This window comes from Corythoichthys intestinalis, chromosome 6 (assembly GCF_030265065.1).
Source record: "Corythoichthys intestinalis isolate RoL2023-P3 chromosome 6, ASM3026506v1, whole genome shotgun sequence".
Classification (NCBI taxonomy): domain Eukaryota; kingdom Metazoa; phylum Chordata; class Actinopteri; order Syngnathiformes; family Syngnathidae; genus Corythoichthys; species Corythoichthys intestinalis.
In genome coordinates this window covers 6155326-6173659 of record NC_080400.1, presented here as the reverse complement: position 1 = coordinate 6173659, position 18334 = coordinate 6155326, and the positions used below count along the sequence as shown (strand labels likewise).

Below are 18334 nucleotides of genomic sequence, written 5' to 3'. Positions count from 1 at the left end.
ATTTAAGCTAGCGGACTTTTTCTTTTTAAGTTAGTCAATTGTTCTTTTGTTGTACGTAGATCCTCATTAAAAAAAAAAAAAATCTATACCATTTGAGGCTCAGCTCAGGTATTTTAATTTTTCATGTTCCTTATCCGATTACTCGATTATTCGAACTAACTAGTCCATCGATTAATCGACTACTAAAATATTTGATAGCTGCAGCCCTAATTTAGTTTATAGATATATTAAGCCATTTTTTGTGGGACTATGTGTTTGAACGATTTGTTAAGAGCATTGTATTAAAAAAGTTCGCATTTTATAGCATTTAAGCTAGCAGACTTTTGGTATGCAAGTTAGCCAATTGTTCTTTTTTTAACCTAGATCCCCATGTAGGTATTATTTTATACCGTTTAAGGCTAAGCTCAGGTATTTAAATTTATCTTTAAATGAAAGTGCAATTCTGCATAGTTTGAAGAAATACATCGGTACCTCTACATATGAAGTTAATTCGTTCCAGGACCTTGTTTGTAAGTCGAAATGGTCATATACTGAGCAGAATTTTCCAATAAGAATACATTATAATTTCATTCATTTGTTCCACAGCCCGAAAACCTACACTATATACTTAATAAATGCTGCTGGTACTATTGCAAATAGCAATTACACAGAGCAAAAAAAAATCTGAGTAATATAATAATACCTGTAATAAGGTAACAAATCGGGTTCTGGCTGACTTTAGAGAGGACTTTTTACTTTCACTTTTCATGTTCAGCTACGGCAGACAGTAGGCATGTTGTGTTGCACAAGTTCTGAAATGAATGATTAAAAACCTGACTAAGCTGGCGATTTTTTGGGGCGATGAAACAGTAATAGTAATTGTCACCTTAACTTATAAAGACTGGCGCACGGAGTTCAGAGGAGGACCGTCGAGATCGTAGACATTGCACGGCCGTATTGTCGAGCCAGTTCACGGACGCGCACACCAGACTCCTATTTTTCTATCATTTCCATCTTCATTTCAATGGTAAGCCTCACCCTTTTCCTTTTTTTCACCACCTGCACCAACATTCTTGGAACCCATGTTGATTTCTCTCACAAGAAAAATCCACCGTCCGTCAGTCTAGCGGGAAAACAAAGGAACTGTGGCGCAGTCATAAATCGGCATATTTCGAACATGCCGTTGGGGGTAGAAAAGCGTGTGTCGATGCGATCGTATGTCGAGGTACCACTGTACTCGAGGAATTTTATTTTGTATTCTCATTTAATGCTCTTTTGAAAGTGCAATCTTGGCAAGCCTTTGTTTTACATCTAAAATTGATTCTGCAACACAATAATAATGCTAATCCAATTACTCAATTATTCGAACGAACTAGTTGATTATTCAACTACTAAAATAATCGATAGTTGCAGTCCTAATTATTATACAGTATATATACACACTGCAAATACACACCTCCTTAAAACTAATTAAATTCCCGTGTTTTCAGTGTAAATCTACTAGAAATAAGTGAAATTATCTGCCAGTGCTTCAAGTAAATTTTACTCAGATTTCTTGAAATAAAATTATTTTCAGCTAGCTATTTTTCTTAACAGACTTATTTGAAGCAATAAATTAGTATAATTAATCTTTTTTGTAATAATTTTAATTCTTCTTTGTCTTTTAGATGTATGGGCCTAATAAGAACCAATGGTAATATTTACTTGAAGTGGAATAATCTGAAGCATTAATCTGTTACCTATTCTTTAACACTCAAAACAAGAAAAAAATAATCTGATTAAGACATTATAAATGTGCAGTGAATATTCTTTAAAATACTAATCATTACCGTCTTTTTATCTTATGATGAATACATTTATAAATTACAATGTTTAAAAAAAAAAAAAAAAAACGCAAAATGAATAAAAACAGAATTACAATTTAGATCCAGGCCCAAGCAACACTATTTAATCAATTTCATTTAAACTGGGAGTACCTGTCATGAATGTTTATCATTCATAAATTGTGCATGAAAGGGTTAATCTTTGACTTGCTTCTACTGTGAATACACACAAATTTGCAGTTCAGGATAATCAATTTTAAACCCCTGAAAAAAAAAAAACAGCTACTGTTTTGGTGCGCCATCTGGTGGCATCTTGGTTTCTAAGGAACAGATTGTAGACACCCTGTTCAAATGGATTGGACATCTATCACAGTCAATGGCACTGAAACATGATAATTTTTCTCCCAGTAATCTTAACAGGTTTTTTTTGTTTTGTTGTGGTTGTTTTTTGCATTCCCAGCGTTTCAGGACGCTAAAGCCAGCGCGCGACCCCTCCTCCTGTTCCGACACGGCCGCCGTAAATCCCCGAGAATTTCACATGCAAATCAGGCGTCAGCGCGTTTTATGGGAGAAAGCGTTTACGGGCCGCCATAGAGCATGTCTGCTAAACAACCAGTAGGCATTTGGAACTTGGAACAACATGTACACACTCACAGCACCCTTCAGACAATAGTAGCACTGTGTAGAAAACCGCACAACATCCTCACATTTCACGACCATATACGCATCACTAGTATGTTAGACAACAAACCATGTACACTCTTTGTTCAAGTACGCACTATAATACACAGTATGTTCGGGCTGCAGCTATAGATTATTTTGGTAATCGATTATTCTTTCAGTTCGAATAATCGAGTAATCGGATTACAAACATTGCAGAATTAATTTTAGGAAACGTAAAAGAAAGAAGTGTTATGCCTCCAACAACATTTATTTTCGCTTGCTTAAGATTGCACTTTCAAAAGAGCATTAAATGTAAATATGAAGTACCTGAGTAATTCTTCAAAATATATACAATTGCACTTTAATTTCACAACAGCATTAAATGCATTTAAAACTAAAATGAAATACCTCAGCTTAGCCTTAAACAGTAAAACAAATAAATGAAGATCTTAGTCCAACCAAAGAACAATTGGCTAACTTGCACAGCAAATGTCCGCTAACTTAAATGCTATAAATTGCTAACGCTTCGTTTACAATGCTCTTAACAAATGGTCCAAACTAGGGCTGTCAAAATTATCGCGTTAACGGGCGGTAATTAATTTTTTTAATTAATCACGTTAAAATATTTGACGCAATTAACGCACATGCCCCGCTCAGATTAAAATGACAGCAGTGTAATGTCCGCTTGTTACTCGTTACTTGTTTTTTTGTTGTTTGGCGCCCTTTGCTGGCACTTGGGTCTAAATGATTTTATGGGTTTGGGGAGTGAGCATGGTGTAATGACAACAATGGCGAGCTACTAGTTTATTTTTTGATTGAAAATTTTACAAATTTTAATAAAACGAAAACATTAAGAGGGGTTTTAATACAAAATTTCTAAAACTTGTACTAACATTTATCTTTCTAGAACTACAAGTTTTTCTTTCCATGGATTGCTTTAAGAGAATGTTAATAATGTTAATGCATCTTGTTGATTTATTGTTATAATAAACAAATACAGTACTTATGTACCGTATGTTGAATGTATATATATATCCGTCTTGTGTCTTATTTTTTCATTCCAACAATAATTCACAGAAAAATATGGCATATTTTATAGATGGTTTGAAATGTGATTAATTACGATTATTTTTAAGCTGTAATTAACTCGATTAAAAATTTTAATCTTTTGACAGCCCTAGTTCAAACACATTCCTACATTCAACTCAAACAAAAACTTACAACCTTATGTTGACCTTAGGGAGCAGCGGAATTCAGCCAGATTTGATCATTTATATCATATTCACTCTTGCCACTAGAGAGCAGTGTATCCACTCAAAAAAAAAAAAAAAAAATGCAACACTTTCAAAACAAATACGCCTCTCTAAACGAATCCTTGAGCTGTAAAATTTGATTTGAAGCTTTTTTCCTAATCAAATTACTCGAGTTAATCGATTAATCGTTGCAGCACTACATTATATATACATAATTAGAATGCATTACATCTAAGGCTGCCATAACAATACTTTCGATGGTCAAAAAATGTTATTTTTCTGATTAGTCAATAATAAATTACATTATTTACTGTCGTATTACTCTCTGGTATGTGTGTGTTAAATACAAAAATATCATCCGAAAATGACCCTGCGCCTTACAATACGGAGCATCCTATGGTAGCGAAAATACAGTAATAGTTAAGGCTAAACCAGTGCTTCTCAATTATTTTGTTACGCCCCCCCCCAGGATGATGTAAACTTTCTGCGCCCCCCCCCAACTCTCTGCCACCACTGTAAATATACTATAGTATCATTTGTATATAAAATTCTTATTATTAGAAGTACAACTCTGCATAACATTGTGTTATTTTTAATTTTAAAGAGAAAAGTAATATAGATCAACTTACAATAAAGTGTAAAAAATAAATTAATTAAAAAAAAAAAAAAAGTCATTCTGTAAAAATACACTCGATACATTTTTTGACCGTTTAATGAAATCAATAAATAATAATAAATTCAAATTGATTACAGGGTACCCGCGGGTCATTAAACGTATTAAAAAAGCATTGAATTTAGTTTTCCATTATTAAAGGTATTAAAAGTATTAAATTAGCTGTCGTAAGTCTGGAATTTTTTCACCGTGGTTTTAATTTTGAAGAACATCTCAGTGCAACCTAAATTATATCCGTGACAATTTTTTTTTTTTTTTTGTAATCCATAACGAAGATGACGCGTAGAATTTTTACGATGCACTGCACTACAAATCATAATGCACCTCGTGCCTGCGCGCTGTTAGCATCATTAGCATCAACATCACAACAACAGGCAATCGCACAGTACTGTGTGCTAACATAAGGAACTGCTCAGATGCTTTAGTTGCTATGTTCGACGAAAGCCCCAACAAGACAACCAAGTCCAAACAGTTGGACCAGCATGTGAGGTATTGGATCGGCGACCAAGCCGCATCCAGATACTTTGGGTCGCAGCTTATGGGTCATGCGAATGCAGTGGACCTGCTTAACATTTCAAAGTAAGTTGCCAATTTCTCCAATTAAAATGTGTTAGATGCAATAATGTATTTCTGCACAGTTTGCCTTTCGAATGAATGTGAATTTCGTAGTTTTAACTCAAGAGTTGGCCATGTTCAATGGCGTATTGGCAGGTGCACTAGCCTTAGCATGGATAAACCGGAGTCTTAGATCCACCATCACCCTCAGATACACAACACAGTTGACACTATTATTGGAACGAGTGCGGGGTAACGTTGATCTGAATAACATGGCATGGTGATAGGCAAATTATAATGTAGGTAAAACACCTCCTGGTATATTTATGTATGTTTATGTATATGTTTTTCTTGATCGAATAAGAGTATGGATTTTCTCTATCTGATTAAAAGAAATGTCTTCAAAAGCTAACAAAGGATTAACGTGTGTTTTGTGTACTTCTTGTAATGTGATTAGAAAAAAACAACTACCAAGGGAAATGGTCATGTGTAGCTTTTTTATTTTGTGGTAATTAATGGTAAACTGCCATTTAGAGGCTGTTTTTTAAACTTTCACTGCCAATTGCAAGATTTTCCCAAGCACTTTACAGTTAAGGTGACCAACCTGACAATCACCAACCTACCACCTTGACTAGGTCCTCTTAAAAGGGAAACCTGTTTTATTGATAATGTAATTTCTGAAGTTGCTTTACAAAAATAGTGTAAAATCCATTTTATCCTGGGAAAATAAATCTGAAAGACCTTATATTTAAATGTTTTAATTGTATCTTCAGTAAATGTGCATTCTTTTGTCAAACACACTTAGTAATTGAGGTTAAATTTGATGTTCAGTGCCTTATTTTTTTAATATGATTCAATATTATCTAAATAATGGGTGCGAGAAAAGTATTAATTTTCAGTTGAAATGGCATTAAAAAAGGTCTTAAAAGTCTTGAATTTTGATTTATCAATCCTGGGGGGACCCTGGATTAGCAACATCAAGCATGAAGACAATATGTCAAACAATTAGACCGAAAAAACAAAAATTAATAGAACAAAAATGACATGGCAGTGGGCAGAGGGACACTTTTTATTTTTGCTGCTGGCAGTATCAGCTCCTTTGCTATAGTGTGGGGTTAATTTGCACTGAGCAACTTGGTATGCCAACTTATATGATGCCAACAGTGCTTGCTGGTTTACTGATGTAAGACTGACAAAGCGGGAGGATTGCTGGCAATATTTGGCACTCGCTGAAAAAAAAAAAAAACATTCCTGCTGTTCGCTGCGAACATTTTTAGACAAAGTAGACGGACTGGTCTTTCCTCATCTCCCACTGTACTAAAAGACAAAGCCAAAAGCTAAATGCTACATATGCTTCGTCATATTTCCTTGTCTTAGCTTTTCATATCTCCAGTGCTCTTTGCTGTGTGCTCTTGTTTGGTTCAAAAGTATTGAACACACGCTTAAAATGAAAGCGGCACTGCCGCACACTGAGTGGATGTGCAATTACACTTTCTTCTAGTACGACAAAAAAAAATGTTCCCCAAGGTCACATGCGCCACCCCCAGCATCGCTCTGGGCCCCCCTGGGGGGGGGGCCCGCCCCACTATTTGAGAAGTACTGGGCTAAACCAATCTACATGCCCACTAGACATTTAAAAAAAATTGTGGGGTGTCAATACCTGGATTGGCCAGCGGGGAAGTGGTTGCAGGAAATCAGCCTGGTACGGGTAGTCCACCATAGCCAAGTTGACCCATGTCTCCTGGAGCCAACCCTTGAAGGCAACGACGTCCTTGTCACTTTTCAGCGCCGTGCACAACCCGAACTCCTCTGACAGCCACTCCAGACCTGATGCTATGATAACAAAATAGTGCTTGGTGTTAAACTCATGTTTGTCAAGGGCCATATCGTAGTTGTCATTTCTTTTGACGAGCCTTTATGTCAGGAAGCTAGGGTTGCTTTGGCATTTTAGCTGCCATAAAGGCACAATAAAGACATAAATAATTGATTCTTTAATATGGGCGTGTAATGTTAAGCATTTAATTTCTTTAATATGGGGTGTGAACTAAAGTTCATTGCCGCAAGTTTACAGGGGTCACTTTTAAGCGTTAACTCGGGTTATTTGATGATAACTACTGGAGTGCAAACAACTTGTCGTTACCTCTAATTAAGATCAACAAGGTAACATCTCAAGTGCATAGTGCATTGAAGAATTGAAGCTGAACCAATTTCCTCCGAAGTAATGCAGCCATGAGGTAATTTAGTTTGTGTTATTTGCAAGTTTGCGTTATTTGACTTAGTTTCTGTTAGTTAGTGTAGTTATGTATTCATGTTGTGTTTTATGTTTGTGTGAATATAATTGGACTTCATGTGTATATACAAGTATATGACGGAAAACACCATAATTTTCGCACTACAAGGCGCACCTGACGATAAGCCGCCACCCACCAAATTTGGCACAAAAACAGCATTTGTTCATAGATAAGCCGCACTGGAACATAAGCCGCAGCTGTCCTCACTGTATTATGGGATTTTTTTACAACAAAAGATATTAACTGTTAACACTTTATTTGACTGCCATAAAACCCAATTAACCACCATGAAGTTTTGAACCTATTGGCTGCAAAGCTTCAATGCCTGAAGAAGCGTCATTTTGCTATCACTGCTCCCTTGGGCGGAGACAGTCAACCTCTGCTGCCTAGCATGCATTGCAGCGCTACCAATGTAAATAACAATTAAAATTCATGTTCTGTGCTAAATATTTCTTCAGTTACTGTTCTAGGTGTTTCATTAATTCCTAGTTATGGTATTTGGTAACACTTTATTTTAAAGTGGTGCCATAAGATTGCCATTAGACAGTCATAATTATGACATAACACTGTCATGAGCATTAGTGAATGCTTATAACATATGTCATTTAATGTTATCTGGCAAATTATATCACTTTTGAATGGATGTAAAAGACCCAAGCTGGACAAAAATGGAGTTAGTGACATAATTTGCTGGATGACATGTAATGACATCTGTCATAAGCATTCAGTAATGCCCATGATAGTGTCATGTCATAGTTATGATGGTCTTATGACAGTGTAATGACGCCACTGTCAAATAAAGTGTTACCGCTTAACCCAAATAAATCAAATAAGTCGCACTGCACTATAAGCCGCAGGATTCAAAATGAAGGAAAAAAGTAGCAGCTGATATTCCGAAAATTACGGTAGGTGACTCTGAAACCCCCAATTTGTGCAAATTTCAAAATTGTCCGAAATGAATGTGTGATACATCATTGGAAAGCTTTAAATGTCAGTCTTCTGGGGGAAGAACATTTTTAAACAGAAGGGCATTTTAAAAAAAACAAAAATTTAAACAGCAAAATCCTAACTGGAGGTGAGAGCACGTGATAGCAGAATTAAAGACGCCATGATTTTAACGAGATATTATCGCGTACTTACCTCGTTTCGATCCAAAAACTCCATACAGCATGTATCATCGAGTGTCAAGACACAGATGAGAATGGCCACAGCTGGATTTTTTGGGGATTTTATGGGTGAAACATGGTAATATAACAAGGTTCGCGAAGCAGAAATCGCAGACATCAAGGAGTGGTCAAGATTTTCTTTTTCATATATTTACCCTTTTAAAGGTTTTTTTTTCTTTCTTTGTTTGGATTGATTATTTATCATTTAACATATCGGAGAAAATGCGACAGTTACAAAAAAAATAATAATAAATACAATTAGCGATAATTATGAGGTAGATATCCGTGACTTTTTTACAGACGCCATTTTTTTCATTGTGACAATTTGTTTAGAAGTTTAAAATATGTGAATGAATAATTTTTTAAAGTCTTTTTTTTTTTTTTAAACAAAATATGAGATGAGATAAGAGATATGAGATTGATTCTAAGCTAAAAACGACAAACATTTTGAATAATAAATATAATTAATTACCTTTGTTTTATGGCAGGGTTGAAACAAAAGCGTTGCGTGACGTCTGTAAACAGGGGTTTTCAGGGTAAAACGGACAAATTAAAAATAGTTCGGGGGCTTAATGCGCCACGAATTATGCTATTGCAGTATATAGACCAGGGGTGGGCAAACCGGTCCTCAAGGGCCGCAGTGGGTCCTGGTCTTTGTTCCAACTGATTCAGCACAGACAGTTTAACCAATGAGGTTTCAGTGGAAACAAGAAGCACCTGACTGCAATCAACTGATTGCACTTGTAAGAAACCAGATTGGTGAAAGGCTGTCCTCATGATGGGTATGAACAAAAACCCGCACCCACTGCGGCCCTTTGTGGAATAGTTTGCCCACCCCTGATATAGACATTGTTTTATCAAATACAACAGTTATTTTGGCTTAAATTACAGCAGTTTCTTTTAAAGAGTGCAAGAGCAGAAAGTGCTTTTTCAGTCTTGTCTGTGTTTTCCGCCATATATATATATATATATATATATATATATATATAATCTGTGTTGTGTGAACGTGATCTGACTTCATGTATGTATTTATATGATCTGACTTCATGTATATTTTTATCTGTATTGTTCAGTTCTCACGGCATTGTCACCGCAAATCAAGGCAAATCAAGTTCTGTGATTAAAGCCCGTAAAAGAGGAACAGCTTGGTTCGTCATTTCGACTCGTGACGGAATACAGGCATCACCACCAACTAATCTATATTTTCAATTGAATCGACAGCTATTTACTACAGTTACAATATTGAGTTGTTTAGAGACATTGTTGACGTCAAAATTATCCAAAACCTTTTTTTTAGCTTCGTCATATCAAATATTCTTTTTTTCCCCATTTTTCACACAAACAACAAAAAGAAAATAAATAAAAGAAAATAAAGAAATTTGAATGATTAAATGTTTAATCTTTAAATTATTGAGAGAAAAATTGGAAAAACTATATAAAATAAGAAAATACATTAAATATTAGTTGTATTGAGTTCATTTTGTCTACATTCATATATTAGTCAAAATTTTCTTTTATCATCCCAGACAATAGTTATAGATGGTTTAATTACCCGACATGTTTCGGCGAAAACTTGCGCCTTCATCAGAGCTGAAACATGTCAGTTAATTAAACCACCTACACTGCTGGCCAAAAGTATTGGCACCCCTGCAATTCTGTCAGATGATGCTCAATTTCTCCCAGAAAATTATTGCAATTACAACTGCTTTGGTACTAATATCTTTATTTAATTTGCTTGCAATGAAAAAACACAAAAGAGAATGAAAAAAAAATATTAAGTCATTATCATTTTACACAAAACTCCTAAAATGGACCGGACAAAAGTATTGTCACCCTCAGCCTAATACTTGGTAGCACAACCTTTAGACAAAATAACTGCGAACGACCGCTTCCGGTATCCATCAGTGAGTTTCTTATAATGCGCTGCTGGAATTTTAGACCATTCTTCTTTGGCCAACTGCTCCAGGTCTCTGAGGTCTGAAGGATGCCTTTTCCAACCTGTCATTTTCAAATTTCTCCACAGGTGTTCTATGATATTCAGCTCTGGAGTAATTGCTGGCCACTTTAGAAGTCTCCAGTGCTTTCTCCCAAACCATATTCTAGTGCTTTTTGAAGTGTGTTTTGGGTCATTGTCCTGCTGGAAGACCCATGACCTCTGAGGGAGACCCAGCTTTCTACATTATGCTGCAAAATTTGTTGGTAGTCTTCAGACTTCATAAAGCCATGCACACTGTCAAGCAGTCCAGTGCCAGAGGCAGCAAGCAACCCCAAAACATCAGGAAACCTCCGCCATGTTTGACTGTGGGGACCGTGTTATTTTCTTTGAAAAAATATTTTCTTTTTTTTCTTCTGTAAACTCAAAAATGTTGATGCCTTTTCCCAAAAAGCTATACTTATGTCTCATCTAACCAGAGGACATTCTTCCAAAATGTTTTTGGCTTTCTCAGACAAGTTTTGGCAAAGTCCAGCCTGGCTTTTTTATGTCTCTGGGTCAGAAGTGTGGTCTTCCTGGGTACCATAGAGTCCCTTTTCATTCAGGCGCCGCGCCGACGGATAGTACGGGTTGACACTGTTGTACACTCTGACTGCGGGACAGCTTGAACTTGTTTGGATGTTAGTCGAGGCTCTTCATCCACCATCCAAACAATATTTTGTTGAAATCTCCCGTTAATGTTCCTTTCCTGTCCACATCTAGGGAGGTTAGCCACAGTGCCATGGGCTTTACACGTATTGATGACATTGCGCACGGTGGACACAGGAACATTCAGGTCTTTGGAGATGACTTGTAGCCTTGAGATTGCTCATGCTTCTTTACAATTTTGCTTCTCAAGTCCTCAGAAAGTTCTTTGGTCTTCTTTCTTTTCTCCATGCTCAATGTGGTACACACAAGGACACAGGACAGAGGTTGAGTCAACTTTAATCCATTTTAACTGGCTGCAACTGATTGTTATTACCACTGGTAAGAAACAGGTGCTGTTAATTACACAAATTAGAGAAGCATCACATGATTTTTCAAAGGGTGCCAATACTTTTTTTCCGGCCCATTTTTTTTTTTTTTTTTTTTTTTTTTTTTTTTTTTTTTTTTTTAAGAGTTTTACGTAAAATGATAATGATTTACCAAAAAAAATTCCATTCTCTTTTGTGTTTTTTCATTACAAGCAAAATAAATGAAGATATTACTACCAAATCATTTATAATTGCAAACATTTTCTGGGAGAAATTGAGCATTATCTGACAGAAATGCAGGGCTGCCAATACTTTTGGCCAGCAGTGCATAACTATTGTCTGTGATAAAAGAAATATTCGACTGATACATTAAATATTCTTTGCATTTTCATATTTATTTTTTGTTTATAAATTAAACAAAAAAACAAAGGAAAACTGTACACATTCTCTTTTTATTAATTCAACTTTAAAAAATTTTTTGAAGCAGCTGGAAACTGGACATGTTTAAATCCGAACTGTTTTATACACTCCCAACAGCATGTAATAAATAATTTTTCTTCCTTCACAGTTTAGTCGGTCAATGGGCTTATTTTACAAGGATACTCATAGACAATTTGGTTTCCAGCTACTGGGGATCATATGCAACTTTTTTTTGGAACACCCTATATATTACTTATCAGACTTGGAACAATTAAGGAACTATGCGTAAATAATACACTTCACTGGTCCTTGGCATACATCTAATGGTGTTTGATAAACCTCTTCTTCTATCAGCTTTACAGGTGGAGTTTGTTGGCGTCCTGCCCTGGGCCGTCCCGCCGCCGGTCTTGGCCCCCGGGATTTTCGGCCGGGGCTTGTCTGGTTGCGTCTGGCTGTGCGGGGGGGTCCCGTCGGGCGCGCGCTGGTGTCGTGGGCGGGTGGGGGGGCCGCGCGGGTGCCGGTCCGGGGCCGCGGCCCTTCCCCAGCCGGCCGGGGTGGGGTGGAGTTGGGGTGGGGGCCGGGGGGTGTATGCGGCAGCCATGGTTGCCTCCCAGGTCCACCCGGCCGGAGCCGCGTCTCCCTGTACCGGGTGCCGGGGAGGTGCCCTCTGGTGCCATACCGCGCGCCCCTCTTGGCCCGGGGGTGGGTTGTGGGGGGTGCGCTTCCCTCCCCTTGGTCTGTTTCCGGCCCTGTCCGCCTCCCTAGGCCGCGGCGGCCGCGGCTGCCCCCCGGCTGGTGGGGTCGTTGGCGGGGCCTCTTGGGGCCCGCGGGGCCTAGGGTGAGGCTCGCTGTCCCTTGCCGGTGGGGAGAACGCCCCCTGGTCGCCGGCGCTTGGTGTGGCGCCTGCTCGGGGTGCGGGGTGGGTGCTCGGTGGGTGGGAGGGGGGTGGGCGGTCGCGGAGGCGCCGTGGGTGGTCTGGGGCGGGGATTGATCGGGGCCCTGACGCTTCTTCCGCCCTGGGGCCGGTGGTTCTGGTGGACGGGGCCACGCCCGCGGGAGCCTGCCTCTTAACTCACGCACTTCTCACTTCGGCACTGTAAATATTTTTCACCCTGGCACTTACATGCTCATACATTTCTCCGGGGAGAGTTGGGACGGGGCTTTACAGTCCCAGCCCGACTCCCCCCTGTTTTTAATGCACCACACATCAAGGCTGTGGGATGGTTGGGACCTGTTGGGGGGGGGGGGGCCTCACGGCTGCCTCCTCACCACAGGCCCCGGCATCCCTGCACCTTTTTTAAATGCACCACACACATCATACTCCACAGGAGAGCTCCGGCAAAGGGCGGTGGGACGGGCGGCTGGACAGAAACTCCATGCTGCAGTCCCACTGCCCCAAGCCAAGCTCTCCTATTTTAATGCATACATTGCACTACCCTCCCCTCACACCCCCATCACGGTGCTGGGTGATGGCTGCCAGTCGGGAACCTGGCAGCCACAGTAATAGGGTGGTAGGTGGGTCCCACACTTTTTCTATATGGCGTGGCTCCCGGGGTGTGGCCTCCCCTCTGCCTCGGCTGCCGGCCGCGGGAGTGGGTTGGGGGGTCGGGTCTCCGATCTTGCATCGCCCCGTGGCAGTTCCTGGGCGTTCTCCTGCCTCCGCCTTCCCCTCTCTTCTCTGGCTGGGCATCCGCCCTGCGCTCCGTCGCGGGTCGCTGGCTGGGCGCCGGTGTATCAGCGGGGTGTCGCCTGCACCGGCGGGGGACCCTGCCTTGCCTGGGGCTTGGTGGGCCGCTGGGGGTCCCGTGGCGTGCCGTGCCGGTTGGGGGGCTGTGGCTGTGGCTCGTGGCCCGGGTGGGCGGGCGGGGGTGGGTGTAGGCGTGGGGTTGGTGATGCGTCCCCTCCTGCCATCCCTGAAGGCCGGTTGATGGGCACGCGGGTGGCCCGGGGGACCACCCTGGGTCCCGGGGGGGGGACAGTGGCTCCTTTGCTGGGCGGCGGAAGGAGGGATGGGCTGCGCATGGCCCCCCCACCCCCCGCCCGCCCTCCCTCCCCGGGCTGGCTGGGTGGGGGCCGTGGCCCTGGGTTGGTGCCCGCGCGGTCTCTCCGCCCGTCTGCGTGGCTGTCGCGCGCCCGGTGGGGCTTGCGTGCTGCTGGATGTGGTAGGGCATGCTCGGGTTGGGGGTTCCGGTGCCGGGATTGGCGATGCGGCGGCGTAGGGTTTGTCGCCAACGGGCTTACACTCATAAGAGATTCACACGATTACTGGGTTCTAGATCACAGAACTGATTTGTGTACACTCTACCCCTTTCAATCACTTAGCTTATAGTCTTATATACACCCCCACCCCCATTCTCCTCTTTCACTGGCCAATTGGCCCCCACATGGTGTAAACCGGAAATACATCTTGCTGACGATAGCACCAGCATATTAGTAACTAGTTTAGATGTTCAATGTATTTCTTGTTGTTGTTTGTGTATGTGTTTCTTTTCTTTCTTCTCTTGTATTTCTTTTCTTCTGTCCCCCCATAATCCCTTCCTGTTCGCTGCTTTGTCATAATAAAAAGGTATTTTGAATGATCACAATGGGAGTATGTCAGACTCTCCATGTGAAACATTAAAACTGTTCAGAATCCGGGCACTTAGACTTCCATTCTCTGTGTCAAACAGCTGAACAGGACAGGTTTTTAAAAAAAAAAAAAAAAAAAAAAAAAAAAAAATTTTTGAAGCATGTATCGCAAAAAACATTTTCTGATTTCTGTAGTCCTCATTTTTTCATTGAGGACTATAAATTGTATTTAAATTTAATTTCAGCGAAAATATATGAAGTTGATATCTGATTCACTTTCAGCGGTCACACAAAATGATGGCGGGCTAAATCTGGCCCCCGGGCTGGGAGTTGAATACCTGTGATATGGAATATAAAATTAACTTTTCATACAAACCTTACAGATGCTTACCAGTAGCAGAGAGGTTACTGATGGCCTTCCATGATGCTCGAATATTTGCATCGCAGTTGCGTCCACTTATAGCAAAGTCCCGTGTGACCACTTTATGGAAGTCGCCACACGGTACCATCCCGGAAAACTGCCAGATTGGCGCAGACGCTGCCAAAGCGCTGACCCAAGAGCAAAAAATGCCTGAATTTTAAACAAATTTGCCTCAACCACACTTGCAGTCCTTACCCGACAACCACGTTGGGGTACTTCATCCTAAACCATGCGGCTAGCATCCCACCGTATGACCCTCCCATAGCGATAACCGGGCTTTGCTGGGCTCCAGTTCGGCGCAGTTTCAAGTTCTGGATCAGAACGGCGAAATCCGCTAGGGCCTGCTCTGCTGTCAAGTAGTTGAGATGTTTGCTGTCCTGCAGACAAGAAATTTACTTAAACCTAAGAACTGTAAACATCATAAGCACATTCTTGTATAATTCTCCGACTTTTCAGAGTGAATTGTCTTCTTACGCTAAAAGAGTCCGCTCCGAATGGCATCGATTCTCCGTAATAACGATGTTCTGCAAAAACCAACATGGCGCCAAGCTCACCAGCTACATCCCACATGAAGCCCTGGACAAAAAAAAAAAAAAGACATGTCACAGGATTATCTGTATACTGCCATTGACAGCAATAGTTGTCCAATCGAATTTGACTGATCGCTGCTAGCTCTCCCAGTCACAGTAGATTGGACGTCCATCGCTATCGGCGGCAGTAAATAATTTTCGAGTACCACAACTTAACTTACAGTATTGTTACAGAACCAGGTGATGTCTCCTTCATTGCCTGTGTAAAACAAAATGGGCCCGCCAGGCGAGCGCCAATATTTGTCAGCCACAAGGTAGCGCTGTTTGTACGTGCCATCCTCTAGGAAGCCAAAATGATCAATCTGGAACAAATAAAATAATTCATAAAACAAAACCGAATAGACGCTCCCATTAGAAATGTGCTAATTTTGTCCCCAAGTCCACCGCTGGTCCCTTAATGGAGACAAAAGAAGGCAGTTTGTTTAGTCAGGAACAGTGGCGCCCCCAGGGGAAAGAAGGCAGTTTGTTTAGTCAGGAACAGTGGCGCCCCCAGGGGGTGGCCAGGGGTGGCCATGGCCACCCCTATAAATTGGTTGGCCACCCCACTGGCCACCCTGCTTGCCAGTATATCGTTAGATTGTTGTAGCATCAGTTATGCATTTCATCCCAAATGAATGCATTTATTTTGTTTAGTTAAATGTCGGGCTTTCAAATTTATCGCTTTAACGGGCGGTAATTAATTTTTAAAAATTAATCACGTGAAAATATTTATCGCAATTAACGCATTTGCGGTACGACTCATTCACGCATTGCCCCAAACAGCCTACAATGGCGCCGTTTTACTTGTATACAGAGATAAGAGGCAGTGTCAAGTGAGTGGAGTAGATATAAGCATTCATTGAGACCGAGCTTTTAATTGGCAAAAGCGTCGTCATCTCTCCAACAGCAACTATAAATATTGTGGGAAGCGACGTGGGGAAGAATGACAGGAGTTGATCTTTTTCTTAATACCCTGTTGTGTACCCAACGCAGAGAAGATATAGCATTTGCAGCCACCACACACGGTCATGGTTGCACCACTTCCCATCATGCATTTGGGCAGAACAGTCGCTACAGTATCATTTACTGAAAGCTCAACAAATACACTAGATGGCAATATTTAGTCACAGTATACAAACTCACATTTTTATAAGTCTTTCTATCCGTGGATCCCTTTCACAAAAAGAATGTTAATAATGTTAATGCCATCTTGTGGATTTATTATAATAAACAAATACAGTACATATGTACAGTATGTTGAATGTATATATCCGTCTTGTCTTATCTTTCCTTTCCAACAATAATTTACAGAAAAATATGGCATATTTTAGAGATAGCTTGAATTGCGATTAATTACGATTAATTTTTAAGCTGTGATTAACTCGATTAAAAATTTTAATCGTTTGACAGCCCAAGTTAAATGTACACCTTATGCTTAATATACTGTATACAGAACACAATAAAACAGAATTGTTGTAGAACTCAAAATGTTGCCTGGACAGTTATGGACTATGCACATTAAATCATTAGTAACATCAAATATTACACAGTACACCAAAGTATATCAGTAGCCGTGTCCTTAAGTCTTTCTGATAGTTTTCCCCTGACCTTTTTACTGCAATAATATAATGAAAACCCGAAATTATGGCTTTTAGTTTTGGCCACCCCAAGATTTTAAGTGGCCCCATCTGGCCACCCGTATGAAAAATTTCTGGCGGCGCCACTGGTCAGGAATGACAGAAGAAAGATTCAAAGTGTCCATTCAGGCTCGGCTTGGCAGATTATGGGCCAACACTCAGCGGGGGCGTGGGTGGAGGTGTGGGCATTTTGGCTGTGGCGTGCTCCAGTGGGGTCATGTGCAGTGCAATTGTGTGAATAAAGCATTTAAATGTGGTTTTGTGTCCTTTGAAATGTCGCTTTTACTTCATAGTTACCATGATTTGTCCTTTTTATGAGCTATTAATCATAGAATTGACAAGACTCATTTTTTCCCTGTTTTTTTCCCCATTTGTACTGTTCAGCTGCTGAGACTCGGAGAATAGGAATGTGAGTGTCCATATGGTCTGAAAAGTTTAACTGTATCACATGGTTATTTGATATACCGTATTGGCCCGAATATAAGAGTGTTTTTTGCAATGAATTAAGACTGAAAAAGAGGGGGTCGTCTTATATTCGCGGCCATTCACGACGCTAGATGGCGCCAGATATCATTGAAGCAATGTTCTGTCGTGACAGATCTCAGCTACTCTCCCCATTCACAACGCTAGATGGCGCCAGATATCATTGAAGTGATGTTCTGTCATGACAGATCTCAGCTTCTCTCAAGTTTAACCAGTTTGCAATTTTTTATTGCAAAGTTTTTCTTTATTCAGATTTATTTCAAGACTACAGTTACAGTTAGACTTCACTTTGATGGTTAATTCAGTTATTGCAAAAAAATTTGTTGTTTTATCACAATAGATTGATTTATTTACATTTCAAAAACCAGAAGCCATTCATTTACAAATGTGATTGCACTTTAGTTTACATATTTAAATCTTCAGATATTAAGATTTGAATGAGGCAAAATAATATGCTTTTTCTCTCAAATATATTGTTCTAATCATTTGTTTCGAATGTACTGTAATTATTTTCTGTATAAAAATTAATTTGGTGTTCAAAAAGTCTTTTTTTCAAATTTGATTCTTGAAAAAGAGGGGGTCGTCTTCAGTGTTGTTAATAACGGCGTTACAATATAACGGCGTTACTAACGGCGTTATTTTTTTCAGTAATGAGTAATCTAATTAATTACTTTTCTCATCTTGGCAACGCCGTTACCGTTACTGAGGCGGGAAAGGCGTGCGTTACTATGCGTTACTAAGTTGGTTGAATAAAAAAAAGTCTGAGAGAAACGGACTCACGGGGACGAGAGCAGAGCAGGAGTGGGGAAGACGCCGTTGCAACCGCGATGCTAGGTGGCTCCAATAATACCTGACTGCAGCCATAGCCGACAAACTACACCCACATG

The 18334-nt window shown here is 40.4% G+C and overlaps 1 protein-coding gene across 1 annotated transcript in view; it reads right to left on the bottom strand.

The window, feature by feature from the left end:
- Positions 1 to 18334, bottom strand: part of prcp (prolylcarboxypeptidase (angiotensinase C)) — a 58390-nt gene that overhangs the window by 25164 nt on the left and 14892 nt on the right. Inside the window, exons 2-6 of the mRNA XM_057839587.1 lie at positions 15510 to 15650; positions 15233 to 15334; positions 14954 to 15135; positions 14729 to 14886; positions 6607 to 6779 (exon numbers count right to left, since the gene is read on the bottom strand). Of these exons, the coding sequence (XP_057695570.1) occupies positions 6607 to 6779; positions 14729 to 14886; positions 14954 to 15135; positions 15233 to 15334; positions 15510 to 15650 (756 nt within the window). The remainder of the gene's footprint in view (positions 1 to 6606; positions 6780 to 14728; positions 14887 to 14953; positions 15136 to 15232; positions 15335 to 15509; positions 15651 to 18334) is intronic.